At 54.1% G+C, this 26,793-nt stretch overlaps 1 protein-coding gene across 1 annotated transcript in view; it reads right to left on the reverse strand.

Annotated features, from left to right (window-relative positions):
* Positions 1-23,517: 23,517 nt before the first annotated feature.
* ADAMTS16 (ADAM metallopeptidase with thrombospondin type 1 motif 16) overlaps positions 23,518-26,793 on the reverse strand; it is a 143,996-nt gene continuing 140,720 nt past the window's right edge. Inside the window, exons 24-26 of the mRNA XM_077749460.1 lie at positions 25,919-26,034; positions 25,229-25,376; positions 23,518-24,792 (exon numbers count right to left, since the gene is read on the reverse strand). Of these exons, the coding sequence (XP_077605586.1) occupies positions 24,677-24,792; positions 25,229-25,376; positions 25,919-26,034 (380 nt within the window). The 3' untranslated portion in view covers positions 23,518-24,676. The remainder of the gene's footprint in view (positions 24,793-25,228; positions 25,377-25,918; positions 26,035-26,793) is intronic.

Consider the following 26,793-nt stretch of genomic DNA (forward strand, 5'->3'; position numbering starts at 1 on the left):
AACACTTGGGAATTCCAAGGGTTTCAGGTGCTCTGGGGTTTAAGAGCCCCAGAATGGGAAGAAGACCAGACCTGCATTTCTCATTATAAATCACAACATCATGGTTCTCCTTAAAAGTTCAGTTATGCACGTATTTTAAAATTTGGTCTCAGATAAAACAAATAAAGAATCAGAGGAAATTCTGAAATGATGTCAATTTCTTAGACCCACCAAGGGTTGACATTAGGAGCAATGATTCATATTAAGGCGTTTGATTCAGACTAGGGTTCAGATTTTGAGAGAATGAAGAGAAAAGTCTCTTTCTAAGCACAGAGAGAAGATGAATGGAGTAAAGCTCTATCAACAGAGAAAGCTTCATAGGAGACTAGGAGAGTCACTGAGATGTCAAAGTAGCATCTCGGGGGTGATCAGCAGCCTGCGGGCAGCTGGAAGGGAAGAGCTGAGTGGGAATAGATTCTACAGGGTGTTCATATCATAACTCCCTGGAGGCCTGGACTTGCGGAGGTGGAAGCAGAGGTCATGTGGCCATGTCTCCTCCCTGCTGTGCCACCAAATGAACTGATGTTTGTTCAGAGAATCCTTCCTTTGTCAGGGTGTGGCATCCATGCTTAGATAGAGCCTCAGAGACAAAGAGCATCCCCCTCCCCAGGTCCAGAGGTTGTGCAAGATGAGCGAAGGTTTGTTGCAAAGTCCACATTTGGAAGCTGTCACCGGAGGGACGCCTGGGGGGCTCAGTCGGTTGAGCATCTGACTTCAGTTCAGGTCATGATCTCGTGGTCCGTGGGCTCCAGCCCCACGTTGGGCTCTGTGCCGACAGCTGGGAGCCTGGAGCTGCTTCGGATTCTGTGTCTCCCTCTCTCCCTGCCCCTCCTCCTCTCATGCTCTCTCTCTGTCTCTGTCTCTCAAAAATAAATAATAAAACTGTTTTTAAAACTTAAAAAAAAAAGAAGGATGTCACTGGCGGTCCTACCCTCATTCCCCAGAACAGCACTGGTGCAGACACTAGGGGGAAACTGGTGCAGGGGAGGGGAGGGGAGGGGCCACAGGGCCCCCTGCGGGGGTCAGGCAGCCTCTGGTCCACGACCAGCTCGACCCTGCTGGGTGGGTCGTCACGATCATAGGAGGAAAGGAATCTGAATTCCTTTGGGGAGAAAACCAGTGGGCTAGTCCGTGACCCCGTGTGGAGAGCGTGGAGAGAAGTGGGCAGCAAGAAGGGTGATTTGTGAATGCATGGCCAGGACCGCGTGGTGTCCCCGGGGCAGGGGTGGGGGGGGTTCTGCACACTGAGCTCTCCTACGTTGGTCTATAGGAGTGGAGGGCACCATCCCCAGGGGAATGGCCGTGGGCCGTCCCGGGCGAAGGATCCCCTGGGCTCCAGTGTGAGGGGACTCACTGAATGATGCTCAAGGGCCAAGAATGGCAACCACGGCACTCAAGGCCCCATCGCCTGCCCCGCCTCCGGCAACCTGCAGTCAGCAGACGGGACACAGGTCAGCCAAGCACACAGATACTATTTACGTCACTCCTCGGCGGGATGGAAGAGACCTAAGACCTTTATAGCCCAGACAGGGATATTTAGTGCTGATTTATAGATCTCACGTCAGCCCGGTGAGTCCATCCATCACTCATCTTGACAACTGCCATCGCTTGTAGCTAGGATCTTAGAACAAAGTGCCTGAGAAAGTTTACAAGATCAGGGAATTGAATCATGGGCACAAATAGAAAAAAGAAAACCAACAAACCCTTGGACAGCTCTGGGCTGCTCCGGCAAAAGTCACGGGCAGTATGTTCCCTGGCAACTCGAAAGGCCACCATCAGGGGAAGCTTGGGGGAACTTGATTATTCCTGGGAGATGCCAGGAAACCTCGAAGACTCTCTTCCTCACAGATGCGCGGAAATTCAGTAGCATTTCCTTCTCCTCATCCTGACCCCTCATCCGTCACCCTCACCCCAAACTCTAGAATTCACCCACTTTGGGCTCCCAGCAGCCCCAGGAGAGACTCCAGGCTGAAATAAGGCTTCCTCACTCCCCTGCTTTCTGTGTGATGTCTTCCTCTTTCCAATTCCTTCTGAGTCCAGCACTGCCCTGGGCTGTTTCCTTCCTAATCATCTCAGGATCCATCTCACAATCCATTTTCCCCAGCTGCCCCTTCGGACGGCCGGGGCTGCAAGCCAGCCCACTGGGATGAGCTGGGGAGCACATGTGGTAAGAGACCATCAACACAGGAGAGTCGGCCCTCAGGGGTGGCTGGTGGGAAGGCTCCTTGGATCCGGGAGCCCGTGCTCCAAATCATCTTGTTCTGTGAGCTTTTCTTCTCTATGAGGTTCTTGACAGATTTTTGGGTAGCTCAGCTGTCCATAGACTTTTGACCAGAAAAGACCAGAATCCCTAAAATTTTATAGGAGGGATGGGCACAGCATCTGGGAAAGGAGACACGGGCTGCTTTCCGGAACCGTGGAGAGCGAGCCAGGACTGTAGGGAGGCCGCCTGCCTTGCTGTTCCCCAGGGTGGGGCCCAGGGGGAGTCACTTTAGCTCCCTGTCTCTCAGTAACCCACACACAGAATAAATGGGGAGGCTTCTTCACACTTGCCTTTTTAGTAATGTTTTTATTTTATTTTTGAGAGAGAGACAAAGAACGTGAGCAGGGGAGGGGCTGAGAGAAAGGGGAGGGAGAGAATCCCAAGGGTTCCCTGCGCTGACAGCGGGGCTCAAACCCACGAATGGTGAGATCATGACCTGAGCCGAGGTCGGACGCTCAACCGACTGAGCCCCCAGGCGCCCCTGGCACTCTCCTTTTTAAGATACTTCCACAAAACTCTGGTTCTTTCCAAACACAGTGGTTTGTTTTAACTTTAAATAAATTGCTCTTTATAAAGTTGAGTAGTTTATACCAAGCCATTAAATTCTCATTTTCTAAATGTGTAATTTGTGTGTGTGTGTATGTATATGTGTGTGTATGTGTGTGAGTGTGTGTGTATGTATGTGTGTGTGTGTGTGTGTGTGTGTGTGTGTGTGTACAGGAATACATCTACCCCTCCTGTTCTCACCCCGCTCCCACTGACAGCGACTTGTATGGGTGGATTTTCCCGTAGATGTTTGAATGCCTAATCAGGGCTCAGGCAGCTGGGAGAAGGAAGGGTCCTGTAAACCGACATGGTAGCCTGTCTACACAGGCAGTGGGTGGCACCCCGGCTTTTGGGACACAGAGGGAGGCTCAGGGACCAGTGGTCAGAACCTCTAGCTGCTGCTACTTAACTTCCGAGAGCTGCTGTTTAACTTCCAACAATACAGTTTAAGAGAAAAATGACCAAATAGGAAATGAGATGAGAACTTCGTATTCTTCCAAAGCCGTGTTGTCCAGCTGCTGTGCCGCGTGCTGAGCCGGCCGGTTCTGCCTCCTACTCTGTCCGGCCACGTGGGGAGGCCAGGCCCCCAGCCCTGGCGTCGTCCTCGGCCCCCCCTCAGCTCACACCCGCACCCCACACCTCGGCAGCTCCCCCTGTTCACGCCTGCAGAACGAATCCAGGGATGGCCTCTCTCTCAGAACCTCTGCCTCTACTGCCTGCCTCACTTTACTTTCCTGCCTCCCTGTCGCTCTTGCTCAGAGCAGTCAGGAGGGTCTTCCTGGCGGCCGCAGCCCTGTTCCTGCCCTCCACCCCCACCCCCGCAGATGTGACCCCGCAGGCCTACGAGGCCCCCCAAGATGGCGCACCCAACCACTGACCCAGCTCCCACCATGCCTGCCGCCCCGCCTCCCTGACACAGCTCACCCTCCAAGCAGGGTGCTGGTCCCCTCCGACCGCTGGGCTCTTCTCTGGCCGGCTCCCCCCCCCGGCCTTTCCGTCAGGTCTCCAATGTCCCTAAACAGGGAGGCTTTCCCACACAGCCACTGACTTTCCTCCCTCCACCCGGCCGGCACCCAGCCTTCCTCCACACTGGCCATTCAGTTTTCTCCATAACACTTAGACTTTGGCATAGTGTGTGCGTGCATGCGTGCGTGAGTGTGTGTGTGTGTGTGTGCGTGCGCGCGTGCATTAGTTTGCTCAGGCTTCTGTAACAAAGCACCACCAATAGAGTGATTTAAACTACAGACCTTTATGGTCTCCCACTGCTGGAGGCTGAAAGAGCGAGGTCAAGGCGTGGGCTTGGTCAGGGCTGGTCCCTTCAGAGGCTGTGAGAGAGGGTCTTCACCAGGCCTCCTCCTGGCTTCTGGTCCTTTGCTGGCAATCTCTGGTGCTCGTGGCTTCTAGAAGAATCACTAGTACCTTTGCCTTCACGCTCATACGGCATCCCCCCTGAGCGTGTGTCTGTGTCCAAAACTCTCCTTTTTATGAGCACATCTGTTTTATCCAGGCCCACCTTAATGATCTCATTTTAACTTAGTGACTCTGTAAAGACCCTATGTCCCCATGAGGTCACATTCTGAGGTACTGAGGGTGAGGCTTCAACATATGAATTTGGGGAGATACAGCTCAACCCACAACAGAATGTGTTTATAATTTTCAGTTTACAATCTGCACCACGACCCCCCCCCCCAACTATGCAGGGATAATGGAAGCCCCGCGAAATGAAGGGGGTTTAGCTGCTCTGTTAATCGCTATGCATTCCGCCCTGGAACAGAAGCGAGGTCATGCAGTGCACACTACAGAGGAGTGAATCTCAGCGGGTAAAAGGATCCCTGGACCATCGTCTGCTCATTTCTGCTGGGACAGCTGCTGACGCTCCAGGGGAATCTCCGGACCAAATATAAGAAAACTTAGATGCAAACTTTGTGATCCTGAAAGAAGGAGGTTGAACGAGTGCTACTCTTGGATTTTTATGACTATTAACATATACATTTTAGTCTCTCCCACCTAGCGCTGCCCCAGGAGTCTCCTCAGCAGAGCTACTGCTGATTTGACAGTGAGTTTCAACAACTGAGCATTTATCATCACAGAAACAGTGTGGCCATGGCCGGGTTCCTTGTTTTGACTCTATTTCTTGATGATTCCAACAGCAGGGTCCCTGTGAATCTCAGGGTCTCTTGGTTCTCTTTGTCTCATTATCCATTCTTTCTTTTCAAGTTTATTTATTTTGAGGGGCAGGAGAGAGAGAGAGAGAGAGAGAGAGAGAGAGCGGGTGCACATGTGCATGAGAGCAGGAAAGAGAGAATCCCGAGCAGACTCTGCATTGTCAGCACAGAGCTGGGCGCGGGGCTCGAACCCCTGAACTGTGAGATCCTGACCTGAGCAGAAACCAAGAGTCAGACGCTCAACCAGCTGAGCCACCCAGGCGCCCCAATCCGTTGCTGATGTGCATCTCAGTGCTGGAGCCCAGATGGTGCATCCTCCTTCCCCAGCGTCTTAAATGATTGCACCTGCACATTTGCATCCGATCACAAACGGATGCACTTGCGTTATTTGCATACAGTGCTGGTGCATCCAGTCAGGCTGCAGTACCATGAAGCATTCCAGAATATACCTTCTCAGGAGGTGGAGGTGAGACTGGAATCCTGACAGAGATTGCGTTGCTTCTTACCGTCGATTTGAAGAGAAAGATTGCCAAAACTCCAGAAAAGCAAAAATTATAAAACAACTCAGAAGTCAATCATTTCAGTTGTATGAAAATTCCTCTTCTAGCCCCTCAGTTCTTTCAAAAGGACAGCAGGGGCTCAGAAGCAGACTGAATTCTCTTCCAGCTACAAACAAGAACCTTAATCTAATCTAGTTTCATTCTTCGTTTTCGATTACTCCATAAACGGACATTGTCAGACAGAAGGCTTTCCAGACACGTTGAGGGTTTTTCTTTTTAGGAAACATAAATAAATTTCAAAACCCAACAAAAGTAAATGTGCGTGTATCTTTACACTTCGCTACCTCCATCAAGTTCAATAGTCAATTCAAGGTCACCACAGATTAGCAAATAATGAATTTCTTTGACACAGATGATTCTGTGGAGGCAACTTATAAATTGTAACTTCATCCTTGCTCCCAGACTTCCTTAGCAGAAAAATGACCATTCTGATGTGAGCAGGCATGGACAGAACAGGGCTTCACACTTAACCGCTCGTAGGATCCAGGTAAATCGTCAATCCGCACAGAGGCAAGTGGAAAAGAACCAGCGTCTAGAGAGACTGGCAAATGAGAGCGGGCATGGTTTACCAAGAGGCATTCATAAATGTTTTCTAAAAAATGAAAACCAGGTGGGCCAAACAAAAGTTCCCTGTGTGTGAAATACAGTCCTGCAGCCGGTGACGTCTCGGATGTGGAGGCAAACCAACCGTTCATACATCACTTGTGAAGACTGACCAGCGAACAGATGTAAGAGTTCCTGTCAATTGTCAATCAGGGTGACTCTCTTAGAGGAATACGTGCAGAGCGACCCTTTTTCAGGTCATTTGAGCTAGCCAAGGAAAGGTATTCTCTCTTCTTTGGCTAAAGAATTGAGATGAGGTCTTTCGGTGGCTTGGGGATGGAGCCCATTTCCTCCAGCGTGGCAGGACATGATGGCTTGGGTCTCTGTGTCCCTCCTAAGTGTCCCCACCTCTCCTGGAATTCATACTGGGGGCCGGCGGCTCCGATGCCACAGGGCCAGAGAGGCGCCTGAAGTCACCCAGTTCCATCATCCACGGGGGCCCAGAAAGGCACAAACAAATGGAGCTCTCTGCGAGAGATCACAGGGAGGCTCCCACTCCTCTCTGGTGCAAGGCGAGGGGCGCAGGGAAGGGGCTGCTTTTCCAGAAGCTTCTAGAACAACAACTTCAGAAAGAGGAACTTTTCTCTAGCACTGAGAGCCTTACCAAGAATCCTTCAAGATTCCCCCACTTTCCCACTTCTGCCCCCATCATTTCCCCGTGCTCTCTCTTTATTAGGATTCACAGACATGGATCCCCTCAAAATACCAAGCAGAGTGCTTTGGGCCAAGAACACTCGGCCTGAGCACCTGTCATCTGTTTCCACACCGCACCCAGCCGGCCAGACTCCCAGTAGCCACTCAGTACGTGCTGGTTAGTCCGGTCACCTGCCTCCCGGGGTCGTCCCCCACCCTCATGCCGACGCCCTGACCTGAGAGCCCTCCGTGGCAGCAGGCGATCCTTGGCTTGTGGCTGCGTCGTCCGAACCTCCCAGTCTCTGTGTGCTCTGTGTTCAGCACAGCCTCCTTCTGGGGTCGGCCTCCCTCTCGTCTCCCCAGGGAGGACACGTGTGATTACACACGTGCACGCAAGCCAGGCTCGCCTCCCCTTCTCGAGATCCCCAGGCGCATCTGTGGTCTGTTGCCCTACAGAAGGTGATGCTCACGGGCCCTAGGGACCAGGGCCTGACCCCCCCCCCAGCAGTCCGCCTGCCCCCCGTCCAAACAGGAAGACAGCTGGACTCGGGTGATGTGCATCAATCGCTCGTGAAGAAACAAGCCGATGGAGGCTAAACTCAGCACAGCAGCCGGATGATGCTTGATCTACGAAACGAACCCCAGACTAACCTTGATTGAGAATCATGGCCTCAGAGAGAAGGCTGGCCTTGAAAATGGCCTGTGTCCCTGCCCACCATGCCAGCTCTGAGCGGGCAGCGGGGCGTTTACTAGTCACACGCTTCAGACCAGCTGTTCCAAGGCCGTCTGATGCCTCTGCATCCCCACAGTCTCCCCCCGCGGTGTGCACGTCCACCCTGTGCTGGGCGCAATGGTTCTTTACCCGCTTTTGAGACTCTGATCACATACATACAAATCACAGACTTTCCCAGCTTTCTACTTGCCTTTGAGGCCAACCTTCTCCAGCCTAGATGCTTTCAGCCTGAGAGCCCGCTGTGACGTCACACAGCTGCCTGGCTGGGTGAAGTCACCGCTACCCGGCTGGGGTGCCCAGGTATGTTCCTGGTATGGCTCCTTTCCACTTTTCCACTTGTAACTTCTACGCAACTTTCTGTTATAAGTGTGTCACACCGTACAGCCAGGGTTTATATTATTCTACTGTTACGTTATTTCATCTCTGCCAGCTTCTATCTAGTTACAGAAGCTTTGTGTGGCTGTTGGGTGTTCATGTTTCTTAAACTATGTCATTCAAGCAAGTCCTTGATGATTTACTTCGAGCCTATTTGATACTATGTGTCATATACATATGCCTTTACGTTGATTCCATTTTTAAAAATTAAAAAACAATTTTAATGTTTATTTATTTCTGAGAGAGAGAGAGAGAGAGAACACAAACGGGAGGGTCAGAGAGAGAGGGAGGCACAGAATTTGAAGCAGACTCCAGGCTCTGAGCTGTCGGCACAGCGCTCAATGCAGGACTCAAACTCAGGTACCATGAGATCATGACCTGAGCCGAAGTCGGACACTTAACAGACTGAGCCACACAGGTGCCCTCATTTAAATAGGTGCTACATACTTTGCCCTTGTCCTTAATAATATCAATTAATGCTCTCTATGGATGGGATCATTGGTTTAATGAAATGTGTGTGTTAATGTGAACACATGTGGCCTATAGCACATTAACATAAGTGTCTAAGAGTTGAAATAAAAACAAAATGCCCCTGCACTGCCTGAAACGTCGTAGGGGGCTTCCAGGATGCATACCGTTCTTTAAGAAGCCCTGTAAATATTAGTGATCTTTTATTTTCTGAAGTAAAAAATAGTCTATTTATGTCAGCCAACTTAGGTCAGTGAAGACTTGAGGACTCTTGCTGGATAAATACAGGCGGACAGAATTAACAGCCACGGGCATGTGGGAAACGGACCGTGAGCACAGCAAAGCAGCGAAACCAGGGCTGTGATGCGCACACCAGGCGGGGGGCTGCCAGACACAGGACCCAAGTTTTAGTTGTCTAAACAAATTAACAGGACGGAAACACGAGTGCTTATCCGTAAAATAAGAAAGAGACGAGATGTTCAGAAAGAACCCAGACGTTCCAATAATTGAAAAGCAGGGGTGTCCCCGGGCCCCGTGGAGGAGACACCGTGGGCGTCTGCAGCAGTCTAGGGTGGGGACGGCGGGCACACACGTGTCCCCTGTGACACCCCAATGTGCCCTCAGAGCGCGGGCCCCCGAACGTCCTCCATGGGAGTGCGGGAGGCCCAGCTACACTACGCAGGCCCTCTGCTTTGCCCTTCCCTGCCTGGCACGGCTGAGGGAAGCCGGATGTGAGGAGGCCCTCAGCTGGAGTGTGGCCCCTGTGTTTTACGAAGGTCAGACTCAGGCTGGCTCTGGGCGGGTGGTGGACGTGAGCAGAAGAGTCACAGGNGCAGCCCTGACAGACACTGCGTGCTGTGGCTGCTGGCCACGCAATTTTTCGCTTCTGGTTTTGAAAAAACATATACGTGATATGTGAATAAGCCCTTACCGGAAAAGATTTAAGCTGCACAGATGTGTCTGCTCACACCGTGGGAACTCCTCTTCCCCGTTCCCATTAGTGTCCGGGACAGCCCCTCGGCATCCTTCACTTGCTGTGCGCTGCACTCTCACACACACACCATGCACAACACACACACGCACACACGCACACATGCACGCAGGCCTGATGGGGTTTTGGAGTGGTTTGGAGCTGACGGCCAAGAAAGAATTCTTGAAGGCGTCTTTGGTGTAAGGAAGGTGATTTTGCGAAAGCAGGGGAGAGGACCCGCGGGCAGGAAGAGCTCTCTCTCTCAGGCTGGAGGAGTGACGGGCCATGCACCGTGGAGATGGGGGAGGTAGACACGAGGGAGCCTGCAGAGGGACTTCGACGTGCCGAAGAGGACCCTAGGGTCCCTGAGGCCTTGCTGCTGTGGGGCCAAGTCGCTTCCCCAGGAAGGCATTAGCATAGGACGTTCCTGGAGGAATGTTCTACTCCAGATCTGCCTCACGTATCTGTCAATGGGCTGCAGGTTACGAGGAAATTTAATCTCAGCTGCCATTTCCTTTTTCCTTTGTTCCCACTCACTATGGAGGGGAGGGTCGTGTTGTAGAAACTGAGTTCATAGGTTTTTGGAGGAGGCTATTGATACTATTGCCTTTTCTCTTGGTAATTTACTAAGTATTTATAAATTGGGGGCCTGGGTGGATCACTCAGTTAAGCGTCAGACTCTTGATGCAGCTCAAGTGATGATCCCAGGGTCATGGGATCAAATCCCGTGTTGGGTTCCAGGCTGGGCGTGAAGCCTGCTTGAGATTCTCTCTCTCTCTTTCTTTAACCCTCTCTCTCTCTCAAAATTAATTAATTAATTTATAAAATTAGCTGATGACAGTGCTGGGGAGGATGGATGAGTGGGTCACAGTGTGTGGAAGATTCCAGAATGTGGCTTCCAGNATGGTCCCAGAAAACCAAACCAAACACACTCCAGGAATCACTGTGCATTAACTAGAAACTCCAGCCGCCCGGGCAGATGTAGTAAAATCTGTGAAAATTTAGGGCTTTAAGCATGTTCCCTGGGAAAGAACAATGCTTGGGTGTTTCCAGGGCAGGAAGTGTGGGTTGAATGTTTTGTTTTGTTTTGTCTTATTTTTTCTTAACTTCCTGACTATGGACGCATCAGTGTGAGCCTGGAGGCGTGGAAGGGGCGCTGGTCCAGCCTCCCCGCACACTCAGGCTCGCAGAGGGCGGTGCGGCGGGTTCGGGGGGCCACTTTGTGGAGCCTCGCTGCGCTCTGTGTCTGGCAGGGAGGGAAGGACGGGTCGGAATCCCCTGCTGAGGGCTGCGGGCCTAGGCTGCCTGACACCCCACGTCCGGGTGGCTGGTGGAGGCCTTCAGGCTGCAGTCAGCGCTGGACCGTTGCCGCGAGCTCCTTGTGCAGGACGACAAACCAGTGTGCAGATTTGTGCAGCTTCATCGGAGGGAAGGGCCTGGAGCGGCCCCGAGAGGTGCACACGGGGTGCCTTAAGGAGGAGCCAAAAAAAGCCTGATGGGTCCTTCCAAGGGGATTCACGTTTCTAGTGTAACGGGCGGCGTAAAAACGACACCGACAGGCTGCTCTGAGCCTGAGAAGCACGTGCTGGAGGTCACGGTCCAGTCACTCGCTGGGAAGGGGCGTCAGCAGAGGGCTTGGGGGGAACCGGGCCGGCTGAAAGGCACGCGGGATGGGAAGGTGAGAGCATCAGTGGTGTGTCAGGGCGGGACACGGAGGAGTGAGCCGGGGTCCCCCTCACACACAGAGACACTAATGCCTTGTCGCCTTAAGTCCTGGACTTGCCTCTCACACCAGGCACTAATCCCTTCGGGTCACTCACAACAGAATAAAATGGACCGACTCATTTTTTCGGTGATTCTTTTCTCCCTTTACTGGTCCCCCTTGAAAAGTGTAGACCATCAAAAAAAAAAAAAATTAACCCCCTGGAAGAAAACATACACATAAATCTCTATGACCTTGGATTAGACATCTGTTTCTGAGATATGACGCTAAAAGCAAAAATAAAAGGAAGAAAAGAGATACACATTGGACTTTATCAAAATTAACTTGTTCTCAAAAAAAAAAAAAACCACTCTCAAGAAAGCGATAAGACAACCCACAGAATAGGAGAACATATCTGTAAATCATATACCTCCACCCATAATCCATAGAGATAAGTAAATTCAGTTATAACCTGTGGAGGGGCTCCTGGGTGGCTTAGCTGGTTGAGTGTCCAACGCTTGGTTTCAGCTCAGGTCACGATCTCACAGTTCAGGAGTTTGAGCCCTGCATCCGGCTCTGTGGTGACACTGTGGAGCCTGCTTGGGATGCTCTCTCTTTCTCTCTCTCTCTCTCTGCCCCTCCCCTCCTCATCCTTTCTCTCTCTCTCTCAAAATAAACGAAGTGGAGATGATGTAGCCCTCCCCTCTCGCTGGTTGGCCCACGAAATGAAACAGCTTCTTTGCAAAACAGTTCATCAGCTCCTCTCTGTTACACTAGGAATATCCAGAAGATGCAGCTATTCTAATCCTAGGTAAAAACCCAAGAGAAAGGAAATCATATGTCCCTACACAAACTTTGCACAATCGTTCATAATAGTGAAAGGGTAGAAAGAGCCCAAGCCTCCATCTACTAAAGAACGGATTAATAAAATGTGGCAGGGCACTTGGGTGGCTTAGTTGGTTAAGTGTCCAACTTCAACTCAGGTCATGATCTCACAACTCCTGAGTTCAAGCCCTGTGTCGGGCTCTGTGCTGACAGCTCAGAGTCTGGAGCCTGCTTTGGATTCTGCATCTCCTTCTCTCTCTATTCCTCCCCTGCTTGTGCTCTGTCTCTCTCTGTCTCTCAAAAATAAATAAAAATGGGGCACCTGGATGGCTCAGTCGGGTAAGCATACGATTCAGCTCAGGTCATGATCTCATGGTTCATGGGTTCCAGCCCCGCGACGGGCCCTGTGCTGACAGCTCAGAGCCTGGTATCTGTTTTGGATTCTGTGTCTCCCTCTCTCTCTGACCCTCCCCTGCTCACGCTGTCTCTCTCAGAAATAAATAAAACATTAACAAAAATTTAAATAAATAAATAAAAATGTTAAAAGAAAAAACAACAAAAAACAAAATGTGGCTGTTCTATTACCCTCGGTAACAAGGAATGAGGCCCGATACAGGTGACAGCAAGGGTGAGGGACGCCAGCGCGGGGCCATGCACTGTGCGAGTCCTTCAGGAGGAAAAGTCCAGAGCAGCCCGAGTCCTCAAGACAGGACGTCAGTTGGGCATTGCCAGGGGCCGAGTACCTGCTGATAGTGAGGAGTTTGTTTTGAAGATGGTGAGAATGTTCTGGAAATGGGAAGGGGTAATGGGTACACGGATTTGTGAATACACTAAAAATTGCCAGATTGTACACTTTAAAAGGGTGCATTTTATGGCATGTGAATTATGTCTTATTTACTTATTTAGAATGAGCGGGGGAGACTCCTCCCGCCCCCAGCACCCTTCCCCACTGCACATCACTTCCATGAGCAGGTCTGTATTCTCGTGATTGGTTCTTCCTGTTAATGCAGGTATCCTGGGCAGGTGTCTGGGTGGCTGTGCCTATTCCTCTCACTGCCAAGGGATCCTGGCAGAGTGACTCTGTGGCCCGTCCATTCCCCAGTGGTGCTCGGAGATAAATGTAGTGTTCAGTTATGCAGAACGGCTAGTTTTCCTTAAAATAAAACTCCCTGGCGGGCCTGAAGGGCTCATGATGCTAATCGAGGATGGAGGTGTCTGTGGGCACAGTGCCAGACCCCTGGTGGGCGTCAGGGTCTGAGGAGCCCCCATGCAGACCACAGGAAAGGCGCCCTGGGGAAGCGGTCCAGCGCAACATGGTTCTATTGGCAATCGATTCTGCAGATACTTGGAGGTACATCCATCCGAATCCATTAAGAGAAAAAAGAGAGGCAAGGTGCCTGGGGACGTCAGGGAGGCCCCTGCCGTGTGGAAGCTGAGTGAAGGTAGGATGAGTAATACGGAGAGGAAACAAATGTCTGGAGGCTTCCAGGAACAGGGAGGCCCACCGGGCTGGAGGGGCAGGAGGAGGGGGGGGGTCTGGGAAAAGTCCCTGGGATCCCCTCATCACTAATTACAATCTCTCTGCAATGGCGCCTCACAACACATTTTCCATAAATGGATTGGCCGATTAGTGGCTTTCCTCAGTTACTTGCCTCTGAGCCCTCACCTCCCTAGCCAAGGATCTGGCTCTCTGGGGGCCCATGCAGTTTTCTTCCAGCCTCGAATCTTCAGGAGAGCGGGAGGCTCCATGACGGAGCTGCCAAGCCTAATCAACTATACTACAAATTGCATTAATACAAATCGAAGAGGCAAAATGAAAACAGTTTCAGAAATCTGGGCTGTTACGAGACTCAATGTGGACCGTTTGGGATCAATCATAAAACACAGGAATTAAAACAAAAGGAGGCCCTGCCCTAGAAAGGGCTTACTATCTTAGAGAAGAAAGGAAATCCACGGGGCAGTAGTTTGTTTGCCTTTGAGTTCTGAGCTCACCTCCGGGAAGTGGCTTCCAGAGGTGTCTAAGGACAAGGGAAGGAGAAGTTGGGCCAGTTTATTCCAGGTCCTGGGTTTGCTAAATCAAGCAGGGACCGTGGGTGCATGGCCACACCCCAGGCTGTGTGAGAACATTCCTGCAGCTGAGATCCACGCCGCTGGGAGCCACAGCATGCACAAACCCGGGGCAGGGATGGGACAGAACCCAGCTCACCTGGCAGCCTCAAACATGGTGGCCAGTGCTGTGGCAGGTGGTGCCTGCTGGGCCCCTGGCCACACTGGTGCTTCCTTGACTTCTTATAAAAAGGATGAGGATTATTGGGCCATTTTTTGAGAGAGAGAGAAAGAGAGAGAGCACGTGCCCGAGCAGAGGAGGGGGCAGAGAGAGAATCCGAAGCAGGATCCACGCCATTAGCACAGAGCTCAATGTGAGGCTCAAAACCAAGAAAACAGGAGACCATGACCTGAGTCAAAATCAAGAGTTGGACGCTTCACCAACTGAGCCACCGGCTGCCCATATTATTAGGCTCGTAAGAGATGTTTCCATGAGGAGAGAGAACTAACATTTATTCTCAACATAAGCTTGTTATGTAGGGGACCCTCCAGGCTGGGCTTGGCCATCATGAACAACGCTGCCACGAATTGGCATACACTTTTTCGCGTGAACAAATTTCCAATTCTCTTGAGTACAAGTTTCCAATTCTCTTGAGTATATACTTAGAAGTGGAGTTGTTAGATTCTTTGGTAATTCTTTGTTTAACTTGTTGAAGAATCTCCAAACTGTTTTTCACAGAGGCTATAACGCTTGACATTCCCACCAGCAAGGGTACTCATTTCTCCACATCCTCACCAACACGTGTTGCTCTGTGTGTGTGTGTGTTTTATCACAGCCAACCTAGAGAGTGTGAAGCACTATCTCATTGCAGTGTTGATTTTCATTTCCCTAAGGGCCATCAAGGATTAACATCTTTTTATGTGCCTATTGGCTGTTTGTATACTTTCTTTGGATTCTGTTCAAATCCTTTGCCAATTTTTAACTTGGGGGATTTGTGTTTTTATTATTAACTAGTTAAGAGTTCTTTATTTACTCTGAATATCAGATCCAGCAGATTTACATCTTCTAAGAGTTTTGTAGTTTTAGCTCTTGTAATTAGGTGTTTGATTTGCTTTGAGTCAGTTTTTGTGCACGGTGTGAGGTAGGGGTGCAGCGTCATTCTTTCTCACATGCGTATCCACCATCCCGAGGCCATCTGTCGAGAAGGCTGTTCTTTCCGCCATTGAATTGTCTTGGTTGAAATTTTCTTGTAGATAAAAAAGTGAAATCTATTATCTGACTTACTTTTCTTTCTAAATTCAGAGCTCCATAAAGTCATTTCTGGGTGGTTCTCACTGACCCATATCTCTTAAAATTTTCCTTATTTTAATTGTCATGTTTAATCGCCATGTTGTCAGTTTTTCAAAATTATTTGAAAATATACAGAACTGCTGAGTGTTTAAATATTGTGTGTCCACTGTAAGGAAACATATTTCACAACCCTATGTCTTTCCGCATGCTGTGCCACTCCCAGAGTGCTTTGGCCTCCCGTTTATTTTATTTTATTTTTATTTTTTTAGTATTTTATTTATTTCTGAGAGAGAGACAGAGGCAGCGTGAGCAGGGGAGGGTCAGAGAGAGAGGGAGACACAGAATCTGAAGCAGCTCCAGGCTCCGAGCTGTCAGCACAGAGCCCGACGTGGGGCTCGAACCCACGAACCGTGAGACCATGACCTGAGCTGAAGTCGGACGCTCAACCAACTGAGCCACCCAGGCGCCCCACTGGCCTCCCGTTTAAGACTCAATCCCCACCTCTACTGTTTGGAGGAAGTCTTCCCAGGCCTTCTCTGTACACCCAGAAGCTTCTGGACTCGATGTTTACCGTGCTTCCATTACTGAAGTGTGATTACTTGTTTCTATTCCTGGTCTTTGCGCCCCTGTCTCCGAACAGGTGTCTGCGATCCCCTCGGGCAGGAACTGGGCAACTGAGCTTTGACCAAACTTATGTCGGCAATGTTCTCTTAGCATGGGCTGGTGTGGCTCTCCCTGGGTTGTCACCCCCACCCCTGAGAGCCCTGGGAGTGCGTGGTGTGTCCTTGTGTGTCACAGCTGACAGAGGCCGTGGCCAGCGTTCTGTTTGGGGCAAGGGGAGTCGCCGGTCCCCATCGGGCAGGACCACCATCCATGGGTCAGATTCCTCCTCCCGTAAGGTAGTGGCGCCTTCCTGGGGTATCTTTAGCCTTTGTGATCCTGGGGGCAACCTTGCCGCATCTCAGGGTGTTACTGGATGCTTGAAGCTCAACTGCCTCAAACGTCCCAGGACGGGTAGGCGTGGGTGAGAGAGGAAAGCAGAGAGAAGGAGGAACGGAGCCTGTTCCTGGGGAAAAAGTCGCTTGGGCTCCGTGAGCCTAGAAGCCATAGGCTCTGTGGCCCAGCGTAGAGGACAGACTGCTGATCCCCGGGTAATGTGTGCACACTCAGCCCTGGCCCCCGAGCTCTGTGATCTGAGAACAGCCACAAAGAACGTCTCCTGTGATCTGAACCAGGATGGGGGTTCCCGGAAGACGCCAGGGACGTGACTTTTCCTCACTTAGAGTTCGACGTGAAAAGAGGCACGTATCCAGGCTCTCTGTGCCTGCTGCTCGCTGAGCCCTGCTTCGTAAGACACGGTGGTCGAGCAGGAGGAAAGGGAGGCACCTCCAATGGTTACTTGTGTTTTCCTTTGTCGGAAGATAGCAACCCAGGGGTGACTCAGGAGAGCGGTGACACGTAGACAGAGATGACGTTTCCAAGCGGTAAGTCATCGCCACGGAGCCGTGGCCACTCCCTGGAAGCCGTGCCCCACGCTCCACAGGGCTTCGCATTTACAAAGCACTTCATATTTTTCAGGTATGTACCTTAGGGGAGGAAGCCAGACCCAGCACCGGCTTCCGCACTCCCGCCTTCCCGCCCCCTCCTCCTTCCATGGCTCTGTGCTCGCAGACCTGTACCTGGGCACTTCCACCGAATTTCAAACAATCTTTATTAAATACTTGGTGTTTGTTAGCCACTTTTATCTATTTTCTTAAGTTTCTTTACTTTTTTTGGAGAGAGAGTGCGAGCCAAGGGAGGTGCAGAGCGAGAGGGAGAGAGAATCCCAAGCCGGCTCCACACTGTCACCTCGGAGCCTGATGTGGGGCTTGATCTCACGGCAGAGGGGCAGGCAGAGACGGCCGCGTCAGTGAGGTGGACGCTGGCCTCAGCTCCTGCAGGGCCACCACTCAGGGTCCTGCCATGAGGAAGGAAGGAGGCCGTGCGGGAGGAAGAGGCTGCCATGGCCTGACCTTCTCTTCCTCTTTTGAGGAGGCCTCAGTCCTATGGGATTAAGGCCTCACCCTAGGACCTCAGTTAACCTTACTGCCCTCCTCACAGGGCCCATTTCCAAACACGGTCACATGGGAAGGCTGGGGTTTCAACATATGAACTTGGGGAGACACGGCTCCGTCCGCAGCTTGCAGTGTGTGGGAGGAGAGGGTGGTCCAAGCCCTGGGGTGGTCTTGGAGGGCGGGGAGGAACCACACGGCCCAGCACGCTTCCCAGCTGCTGAGCTCACTCGACAACGAGAGACAGTTAAAAGTGAACAAATATTTGGTCCATTTCCCCTCAGGCTTGAGCCCAAGTGTAACGATGGGATTCTTAGGGGCCCCAGTCACGGGAGACAGCCTGGCCTGCCCCCCACGTGCACCCGTAGGTGGCTCCCCCAAGGCAGGCCGCCTGTGGCCCCCAGAGCCCCGATGGGAAGGCACGGCTTTCGGTGCGATGGGGACGCAGAGGGTGCTCCACGGTGCGGAGTCATGTGCTGAAACGAACCAGGGCACAGGGCATTCCAGGGAGATCGTGGAGACGTGGCCTGCGTAGGCACATTCATGGTTTTGAGCCTGACTTTCCCGGAGAGATAGGCAGGCCCTCCTCCGCCCCTGGAAAGGATGGTGACTCCAGATGTGTAAGAAAAGCAGGCAGAAACGTGACCCCGGCCCCTCACACTCTCACTCTCTGCAGGGTGGGCTCACCGGGACCTGAGTCCCCGCCGGCGCCCAGCACCCACTCGTCTCTTAGCCACAGGACGCACGGTGTTGTTGAGGATCCGCCCAGACTTCGGATGGGAACTCATAGCCCGCAGACTCGCCAGGAACCCTCTGGGGTTGTCGGCCCCCAGCTGGGGAATCGGCCGCCTGGACCAGCCATCACAGCCCCCGAGGTCAGAAGAAGAACTCGCCACCCCTGAGTGAGTCACAGGCTGGAAGCTGACGCAGGCGGGACCCCAGGGGGCTCTGCCCAGGCCGGTGGCCAGGGGTGGCTGTAGCACGTGTATAACTCGTGCCCTCTCTTACATTCCATGGTCTTGTTTTTTTTTTTTTAAATTAAAAAAAATGCTTATTTATTTTTGAGAGAGAGAGAGACAGAGAGCAAGCAGGGGAGGGACAGAGAGAGGGGTAGATGCAGAATCTGAAGCAGGCTCCAGGCTCAGAGAGGCTGCATACCAGAGAGAAGCTTCCAGCCGGGCAGGTCTAGGCCACTGTCCCCGCAGCGAACCGCAGGCTTCACTCTTTGGCTTTAAGACAGGTGTCTGGACCCGGGGGTGGGGGGTGATCACAGAGCCACAGAGGAAAGGAGCAGGTGACGCTCCACCAGCTTTGTCGGGCGCAGGCCTTCCGGGACCACTCATCTGAGAGTGTCAGCGCCCACCCGGCTTTCTGCTCGGTTAAGACCGTGTTCTAGAATGGCTGCCTCCCGCCTGCCAGGCACCCAGGCTGCCCACACACAACGGAACCGGTGTTGAAGCATCTGAATGTCTGGCACTGGCGGAGCCCACCCCTGACGAGGCGGATTTCACTACGTGCAAATTACTCGTGTCTTTGGGAAAATGCCCTTTTAAAGGCAAGGGAAAGAGCCGGCGAATTCTGTGTGTGACCTTCAGTTTGGGATCCAGCAGAGGGAATAAGAGCCTCTTTTATTTTAAAAATTTTCAGTGTTTATTCATTTTTGAGAGTGAGGGAGACACAGCACAAATGGGGGAGGGACAGAGAGAGATGGAGACAGAATCCGAAGCAGCTCCAGGCTCCGAGCTGTCAGCACAGAGCCTGACGCGGGGCTCAGACCCATGAACCATGAGATCGTGACCTGAACTGAAGTCAGACACTCAACCGACTGAGCCGCCCAGGTTGCCAAGTGCCGCCTCTAAGAATGCTCTTTAAGAAGCACCTGGGTGGCTCAGTGTAGTAAGTGTCTGACTCTTAGCATCAGCTCAGGTCATGATCTCGTAGCTCGTGAGTTTGAGCCCCATGTTGGGGCTGACAGTGTGGAGCCTGCTTAGGATTTTCTGTCTCCCTCTCTCTCTCTGCCCCTCCTGCGTGCTCTCACTCTCTTTCTCAAAATGAATAAATAAACTTAAAAAAAAAAAAAAGAATGCTATTTAAGTTCTATGTATAAAAAATACGTGTAGAAAACAGACTGATTACTTTCCATGTTTCAACTATAATTTGCTGAAATTCAAGATATTTGACTTCAGGGCTACTTTCTAGTTGGCCTCCAATCTCAGTCTCTTGCCACAATATTTTCTCATAAAGGATTTTGCAAACGTTGATGAACGAGGTGCTTTCTCTTATGTCTACCTGATAGCTGCCTTCCTTCCCGAGATAAGTCTGAAAAGCCAGGACAGGAGAGGGCTGTCGAGGAGCCTGAGTCTGCCCTGCGGCCCAGAGGGGCTCAGCGGCTGGGCACGCACTCCCTCCCGGACTTAGGGTTGGAAACCACTCCTGGTCACCACCAGCCCGAAAGCGGCAGCCTGTTTTTCTAGATTCCACCTGTAAGAATGCACGGCATGCGTCTTTCTCTGTCCGCCTCCCGGCGCGGGGCGGAAGCCCTCCAGTCCATCACGCTGTTCCACACAGCGGGACTGCCTTCTTCCTCACGGCTGAGGGAGCTCCGTGCTGCGTGTGTGCACCCCATCCTGGTCGGCTCGCTCATCCATCCGTGTGCGCAGGTCACTCACGCCTCCCAGCTACCGGGGAGGATGCTGCAGTGAACCTGGGGCTGCAGGTGTCTTTCCGAGATCCCGTTTCCATTTCCTTTGGGCAAACACTCAGAAGTGGAAAGACTGGGTCGTGTGGTAGATCTATTCCGAGAGAACGGTGGTTGCTAGGTCCTGGGGGCTGGGGAAAAGGGACGTGTTTAAGGGCAGCCGGTAGACAAGTAAGTCCTGGGGACGCAGCCCACGGCACAGCGAACCCAGTGACCACGGCACACCATTCTCACACGCGAGGGAAGGGGCGAGAAGCTCTGGGTCTGGAAGGTCGAGCCCAACAGCCGCATCGGTGAAGGCCGCGGGCAGCAAACCAGGAGGGAGCACATGGGACCCCAGGGACGGGGGGGCTGGTGGACACGGCCAGGTGGGGGCCCGGCTGGCCGCCTCCTCCTGAGAAGAGCAGATTCGGGGAGGCCTCCTTGCTGGTCTGCGGAGGTGCAGCCTCATGACCACAGAGACTGTCGTCTGCAAAGGTGAGCGACTCGCAGACTATTCGGGGAGGGGGCGGGGAGGGGCCCAGGAAGGTGCAGACACAGTTCCGGGGTGCTGGGAGGCTCCCCTCACCGTGCGAAGTCTCCCTGCAGACTCTCCTTGCGGGGCTGCCGGGCCGGGTGCCGGAGGGCCTCCGTCTCCAGGAGTGCTGGGGGGCGGAGGGGACACAGCCCGGTGACCGCCGTGCACCTGGCTTGTCTGCCTGGCCTCCTCCGACACCACGGCCTTGCTCTGCCTGGCACTGCGGGGACTGCGTCCATCTCAGGCCCGTGGCTCCCGGGACGTGATGCCGTGGTTGCTGCAGGTGTGGCTCAGTGTCTGGCTGAGCTCCTGGGAGGCGAGCCCAGTGCAGAAAAGCTTGCCTGTGGCTGCTTCCTGGCCTCTGCAGTGAGCTGGGGTGCAAGCACGAGGAAGGCCACCACAGCCACTGGGACAGGACAGCCTGGTGTCCCCAGAGCAGACGGCACAGCTGCATGGCTGCGTCCAGCTGGCCGGAGTGTTTCTCAGATTATCACGGGTCCCTGTGACTCCCGTCAGCCCAATCCTGTCACTCTCCACTCTCGCTCCAGGACACGGCCCAGGGGATCACAGGGAGTCCTCAGCAAGACCCCTGGGGTCCAGACCCCCGAGTGAGGGGGCCCATCAGCAGTGGATTCCCAGGACCAGCTCCTCCTCACTCAGCCCTCAGTGCAGCCCCTAGAAAGGGCGGCAGGGAGCGGTGGGCATCGGGGGACCCACTCATGCCTAGAATTCGGACATTTCCTCCCAGGGCTCAGTGGGGCGGGGGGGCGGGGGATCTTCCCCTCTGTACGGATTCTGACTTCACCCCCACAGGACCTGTGGGCTCTGCACCTAGAACTCTCTTCCAGCTCCAAGTACCGAGATTATATTGGGAATAAACATTTTCAGGAGAAATGAAGTCAGGTGGTTGAGAAAAATATCACGCCCATGCCCATCATTCCTTTTTTTTTCTTAGTTTATTGTCAAGTTGGTTTCCATATAACACCCAGTGCTCATCCCCACAAGTGCCCTCCTCCATGCCCATCACCCCCCCTCACCCCCACCCCCATCAGCCCTCAGTTTGTTCTCATCATTCAAGAGTCTCTCGTGGTTTGCCTCCCTCCCTCTGCCACCCCCTATTATTTCCCCCCTTCTTCTCCCCCATGGACCTCCGTCAAGTTCCTCCTAATCCTCCTATACGTGCAAACATATGGTATCTGTCCTTCTCTGCCTGACTTAGTTCGCTCAGCATAACACCCTCAAGGTCCATCCATGTTGCTACACAGGCCAGATTTCATTCTTTCTCATTGCCATGGAGTATTCCATCGTGTAGATAAACCACATCTTGATCCATTCGTCAGTTGATGGACCCATGACTCCTAAGGAAAGAGATTCTCCATCGGCTAGATTCTTCCAGGGCCCTGGGGTGGGGGTGGGTACAGCAGGGTTCCAGACATGGAGTAGAAGACTCCAGTCCTTGTACGCATCTCCTGCCTCTGGGAGGCTCCCAGGGCTCCCAGGCAACTGGGGGCTGACAGAGGTGCGTTGACCTAGCCCACTGGGGTGGGCATGGGGGGGGGGTGGAGGGCTTCCGGGGGACAGGCTGTATGTGACGGGGAAGTCAGCACGTCTTCCCTCGGTGGGGGGCCAAGTGGGGTTTCACACACAGAGCGCCCGTCCCTGTGCCTGGCACGAGCGACGCTGAATCAATGTCAAGGCGCCTGCCGCCTGCACCACTTTGTTGCTCACATGCTGCAGATGAAGGTTCTGGTCAGTGAAGCTGGGCTGCACGCTACCCCTTCCAGGGCATGCGTAAGGCCAGGGTCGGGGGCAGCACGTGCCCAGGGCGAAGGCTGCCCCTCTCTGGTCGGTCCTCCCTCTTCCCTTGCTGACCGGAGCTGAGCTCCCCTCCCCTGCCCGTCCCTGCCCTTGTGACATGTCGCTTTGGTACTTCTCAACGGAACGTGAAGTCCTTAAAGGTGAAACTGCATCGGCCCAGTTTTGCACCCTGCACAGGACCCGGCCGGCGCGAGTCCAGGGAAGGGGAGCAGGACAGTAGTGAAGGATTGCTAGAAATCTGTTTGAAGGACACAGGTTCGGGGCGGCCCCGCTGCCTTGGTGGGTGGATGAGATTCCCGACATGTCCGAATAAGCTGCCCGAGGCCTGCAGCATCCCAGCTCTGCCTCCTGTGGCTGTGACGCCTGCCCAAACCCGACGTATGCAGTCCCCACTTCCTGTCTGTAAAATGGGATTAGGACGATTTCGCTGGCTGACACGGTGTAGGTTTGCTCGGCAGCTGGGTCTGTCTGCAAGCTGGGCAGGTTCTGAGGGTGAGTGGGGCCAGTCGTGCCAGGAAGTGCACTCTGACAGCTGATCAGGGCTGGTCCACCCCAGGCCCAGATGGTTTATTTCACCCAGCAACTTGACTAAGCTACGGTTCCCACTTGTTTACTCAAACGCTAGACTTGGTATTGCTACGAACATATATTTCACACGTGATTATCATTTAATGCTGAAATAGCTAGACTCTGATGAAAGCTGATGCGCCTCCAGAACGTAAGTGGGCCTCACCCAATCAGTTGAAGGCCATAAAGAACAAAGACTGAGTTTTCCCTGAGAAGAAGGAATTGGGCCTCAAGATGGCAGCACTGAACCCCTGCCTGGTTTCCAGCCCTCTGCCCTACCGAATCTGGGTTCGCCAGCGCCCCTAGAGTCACAGGAGCCAATTCCCTGAAATAAAGCTTTCTTCTCTTTCTATGTAATACCTGTTGTTTCCGTTTCCCCCAGAGAACGCTGCGTAACAAAGCAGAGAGCACAGGGTCAAGGGTGACCTTTGAATTGCCTGTGGCACCGCCCACCCCACACCGGCCACCTCCCGTGTCCTCCCTGCAGCCTCCTCAATGAGGGGCACTTTCAGAGCAGCTCCAGCACTTTCTATTGGATTGCAGGGCCCTGGCTCTCTGTCCCTGGACCAGTTCCCTGCCTCCACGCCCGCCCTGGGATCTCAGGTGCCAAACTTGTGACGAATCATAAGCAGGTCAGAAGCAAGCGGTACAATATAAAATTTATTATAAAACTTCAGCAAATATAAATATCTCGGGGCCCATTCCGAACGGGGCGGCGGCGAAGGAAGAGGGAACGGAAGGCAGCACCAGCAGAGAGCCTGGTGTCGGAGGCCTGCTGCGCACCTTCTTCCAGAAACGCTGGCCTTCTTCCTCCCCCGCTCCTGAAAAACCGCCACAGTTCATGAAAAGAAATCGAAAAACAGCACGACAGGCGGAAACGAAACCTGGTTTCTGAGGTTCGCATGTCAGCTGACGTCTGTCCGGGCAGGACCGACCACAGCCTCATCGGGTCGGCCGGGTTTGCCTGACGGATGGCCCGGTAACTTGGGTAGAACCTGTGATTTATTCTGTTGAGAAGAGAAACGCGGGAAGGAAGGGGTTGAACAGAAACACCTGTAAATACCGGGGAAGGACAGAACAGAGGCGACGGAAGTCCTCTCCTCCAGCTCAGGAGTCTGAAAGGGATGGAAGCACCTTAGCACGGTTTCATGTCTCCTGTTTCCAGGGCAGCGTGACGGGGGCGCAGAGTGGGGAGCCCAGCCTCTCCCTGGCAGGGGGGCGCCCCTCAGAGGCGAGGCCCAGCTCCTGTCCCAGCGCAGGTCCCAGATAAGAGAAGCTCCCTGCTGGGGAAGGCCGAGGAGGCCCTGGGGACGCCGCCCGGGAGCCGTCCCCAACACCGGCCACTTCTCCAGACCTCGGGAAGGGGCCTCCGTGGCGGGAGGGAGGCCGGCGTACTTAGTGGCAGAATTTCTTTACTTATCCCTAATTTCACGGCCTTTCCTTCTTTCTCCGAAGCACCACACACATTTACTTCGCGTTTACCGAGTTCAGCTCCCTCCGACGTCCTGACTCGATTCGGCTGGAGCACAGGGCGGAGCGGGGGCCACGGTGGGTCTGCAGTGCCGGCCTCCCGCCTGCCCCCATGCTTAGCTGGCCACGCGTGTGCACGTGCGCCCAGGCGCGCCCTCAGACCCACGATCTGCACACACTTGCACACGCACGCAGGCGCTCTGCCCGACAGACGGCCCAACACAGTTCTTCTCCCAGCTTCGGCCTCCTCTGGCCGCGTTCCGACGCACGGCGCTCGCCGGCTGGGGACGCGGCACCTCCGTTCTCCCGCCTGGGGGGGCCCCCCGTCCCCGGGCCTCACAGGTTGGAGGCGGAGCAGGACTTGCAGCACCCCTGGCCGTGGAACCAGTGGCCACACACCCCCCGCCGCGGCGCCAGGGGGCACCAGGGGAAGTGGTCTCTGCAGGCGGCATCTGAAAAGCAGCGGATGCCTGTTAGCTGGTGTCCCGGGGTGGGGGAGGGGCATCCCACAGGCCCTGAAGCTGCAGGGACAGCCCTGCAGGGGACACTCACCCTGAGCCGTTTGGGGGCAAACGGGAGGCGGGGTAGAAAGGGTACCCCACTCCTCAGGCCCACTAGAAACCACTGCAGGGGTGCCTGGGGGGCTCTGACGGTTGAGTGCCCAACTTTCAGGTCACGATCTCACTGCTCGTGGGTTCAAGCCCCCCTCAGGCTCTGCTGACAGCTCGGAGCCCGGAGCCTGCTTTGGATTCTGTCTCTATCTCTGCATCTCCCCTGCTCACTCTCTATCTGTCTCTCAAGTATAAAATAAAACATAAAAAAGGAAACCGCCTCGGAAAGCTGACAGTGCCAACACCAAGGCTGAGCCGAGGGGCTCCGGACACTCACCTTTCTTCTCCACGACGGGGCAGAAGTGGGTGTTGCAGGCCAGGGAGGCCGCGGGCTTCTGGTGCACGAAGCAGCCTGGGGCCGGCCGGCCGCCCGCCAGGCACTGCACCGTCCTGGTCTGCACGCCGCCCCCACAGCTGGCCGTGCACTGCGGGAAACATGTGCACAGCAGTCACTGGGCTGCCGGGGCGGGGCGACCCTCTTCCAGGCTCCCCCCTGCACCCAGGTCCCCGGGGGCTGTGGGGGCTGACCAGTGCGGACACAGAGGACAAGCGTCTGGAGCTCTAAAATGGCCTGACACTGACCATGGTCTTAGAACACAAGGGAACCGGTGCCTATCAGGGGTACAGGATGGTCCCCAGGCCTACACAGGCGGTGAGTTAGGCTCCAGAAACTAGTGCCCTGCACGGCCTGCCATCACCAAGGCACCCTTTCTGGGGCTCTTGGCTGCAACAAACTGAGAAGCCAACGCCCCTGAACTCTGGATGCCTGCTTGGAGGCGGCGGACCAGGAGCCTGGGCTCACGGCATCCTCCTGAGGGCACTGTTCTGAGACTCGCAGTCCTTGTCACCCTAAGGCAAGTAGCACAGCAGAGCCGGGGCACGGAGGAGCCGCACGCTGGGATCACCCTTCACCAGCTGGCCGGGCGCGCACCCCACAGACCACACGGGCGGGTATGTCTGAGCTCACCTGTGCACAAGAAATCAGGGGCTGGGCGGCCGGGAAGACAGAGCAGCCACCCCCAGCAGCAGCTCGTCTGTCCAAACGGAGCCACTGGGTGTCTAGACTGAATTGTGTAAATTGGGCTCAGACAAGACTTGTGGTTCAAAACTGTCCAGGACGTAGGCAACGAAGGGGCGTCCCTGCAAGACGGGGTCGGATGGCCCTGTGGGTGTCCGGTGCGCAGTGGGTAAGCCAGACGGTGGCTGTGGAATGCGAGGAAGGATGTGTGCAGAACTGGGACACACGTGACACGGGCTGCCGGCCAAAACGCACAAGCCTGCACCCCGGAACCCGTTCAGGCAAGTTAAGTCAGGGAGCCCCGGGGCTGGTTTGCAGTGGTCCCTGCCCCTGCTTCTTTCCGGGGACCTGCTGTGAGCACAGCCTCTGTCCAGGTGGCTTTGCCAAATCCCCGGGGGCTTGGCACTCTGATGGCTCACGTTAACATCTTTGGGGATCCAAGCCCTGAAACGTCTGAAGCTGAAGGGCCCCTTCTTTCTCCTCTCCTCTTTAGGGAAAGCCGGCCAGGTGCCCGGAGGGGAAGGTCGAGGCTGCCGCTGATAAGCACGTGGGGCGGGGATGGTTCTGTGAGGCTCACCCCGCTTCTCCTCAAAACTAACGTCAGCCACAGTCGTCAACAGCTCTGATCCAACAGGACTACAGCAACCAGGAAAAAACGTCGTGGGCAGATTCGTGTCTGGCTTCTGAATTGTCAGGCGCATCCACGACGGAGACAGATGTTCCCTGCTGCCTGTGACATCTGTCCGAGCGTCCAGCACAGCCACGCGTCTGGGCTTTGTGCTTCCCGCTCTGGCCTCGGCGCCCCCCCCCCCCCCCCCCCACCA

The sequence above is a fragment of the Crocuta crocuta genome, unplaced genomic scaffold (assembly GCF_008692635.1).
Source record: "Crocuta crocuta isolate KB4526 unplaced genomic scaffold, BGI_CrCroc_1.0 scaffold89, whole genome shotgun sequence".
In the NCBI taxonomy this organism is placed as follows: Eukaryota; Metazoa; Chordata; class Mammalia; order Carnivora; family Hyaenidae; genus Crocuta; species Crocuta crocuta.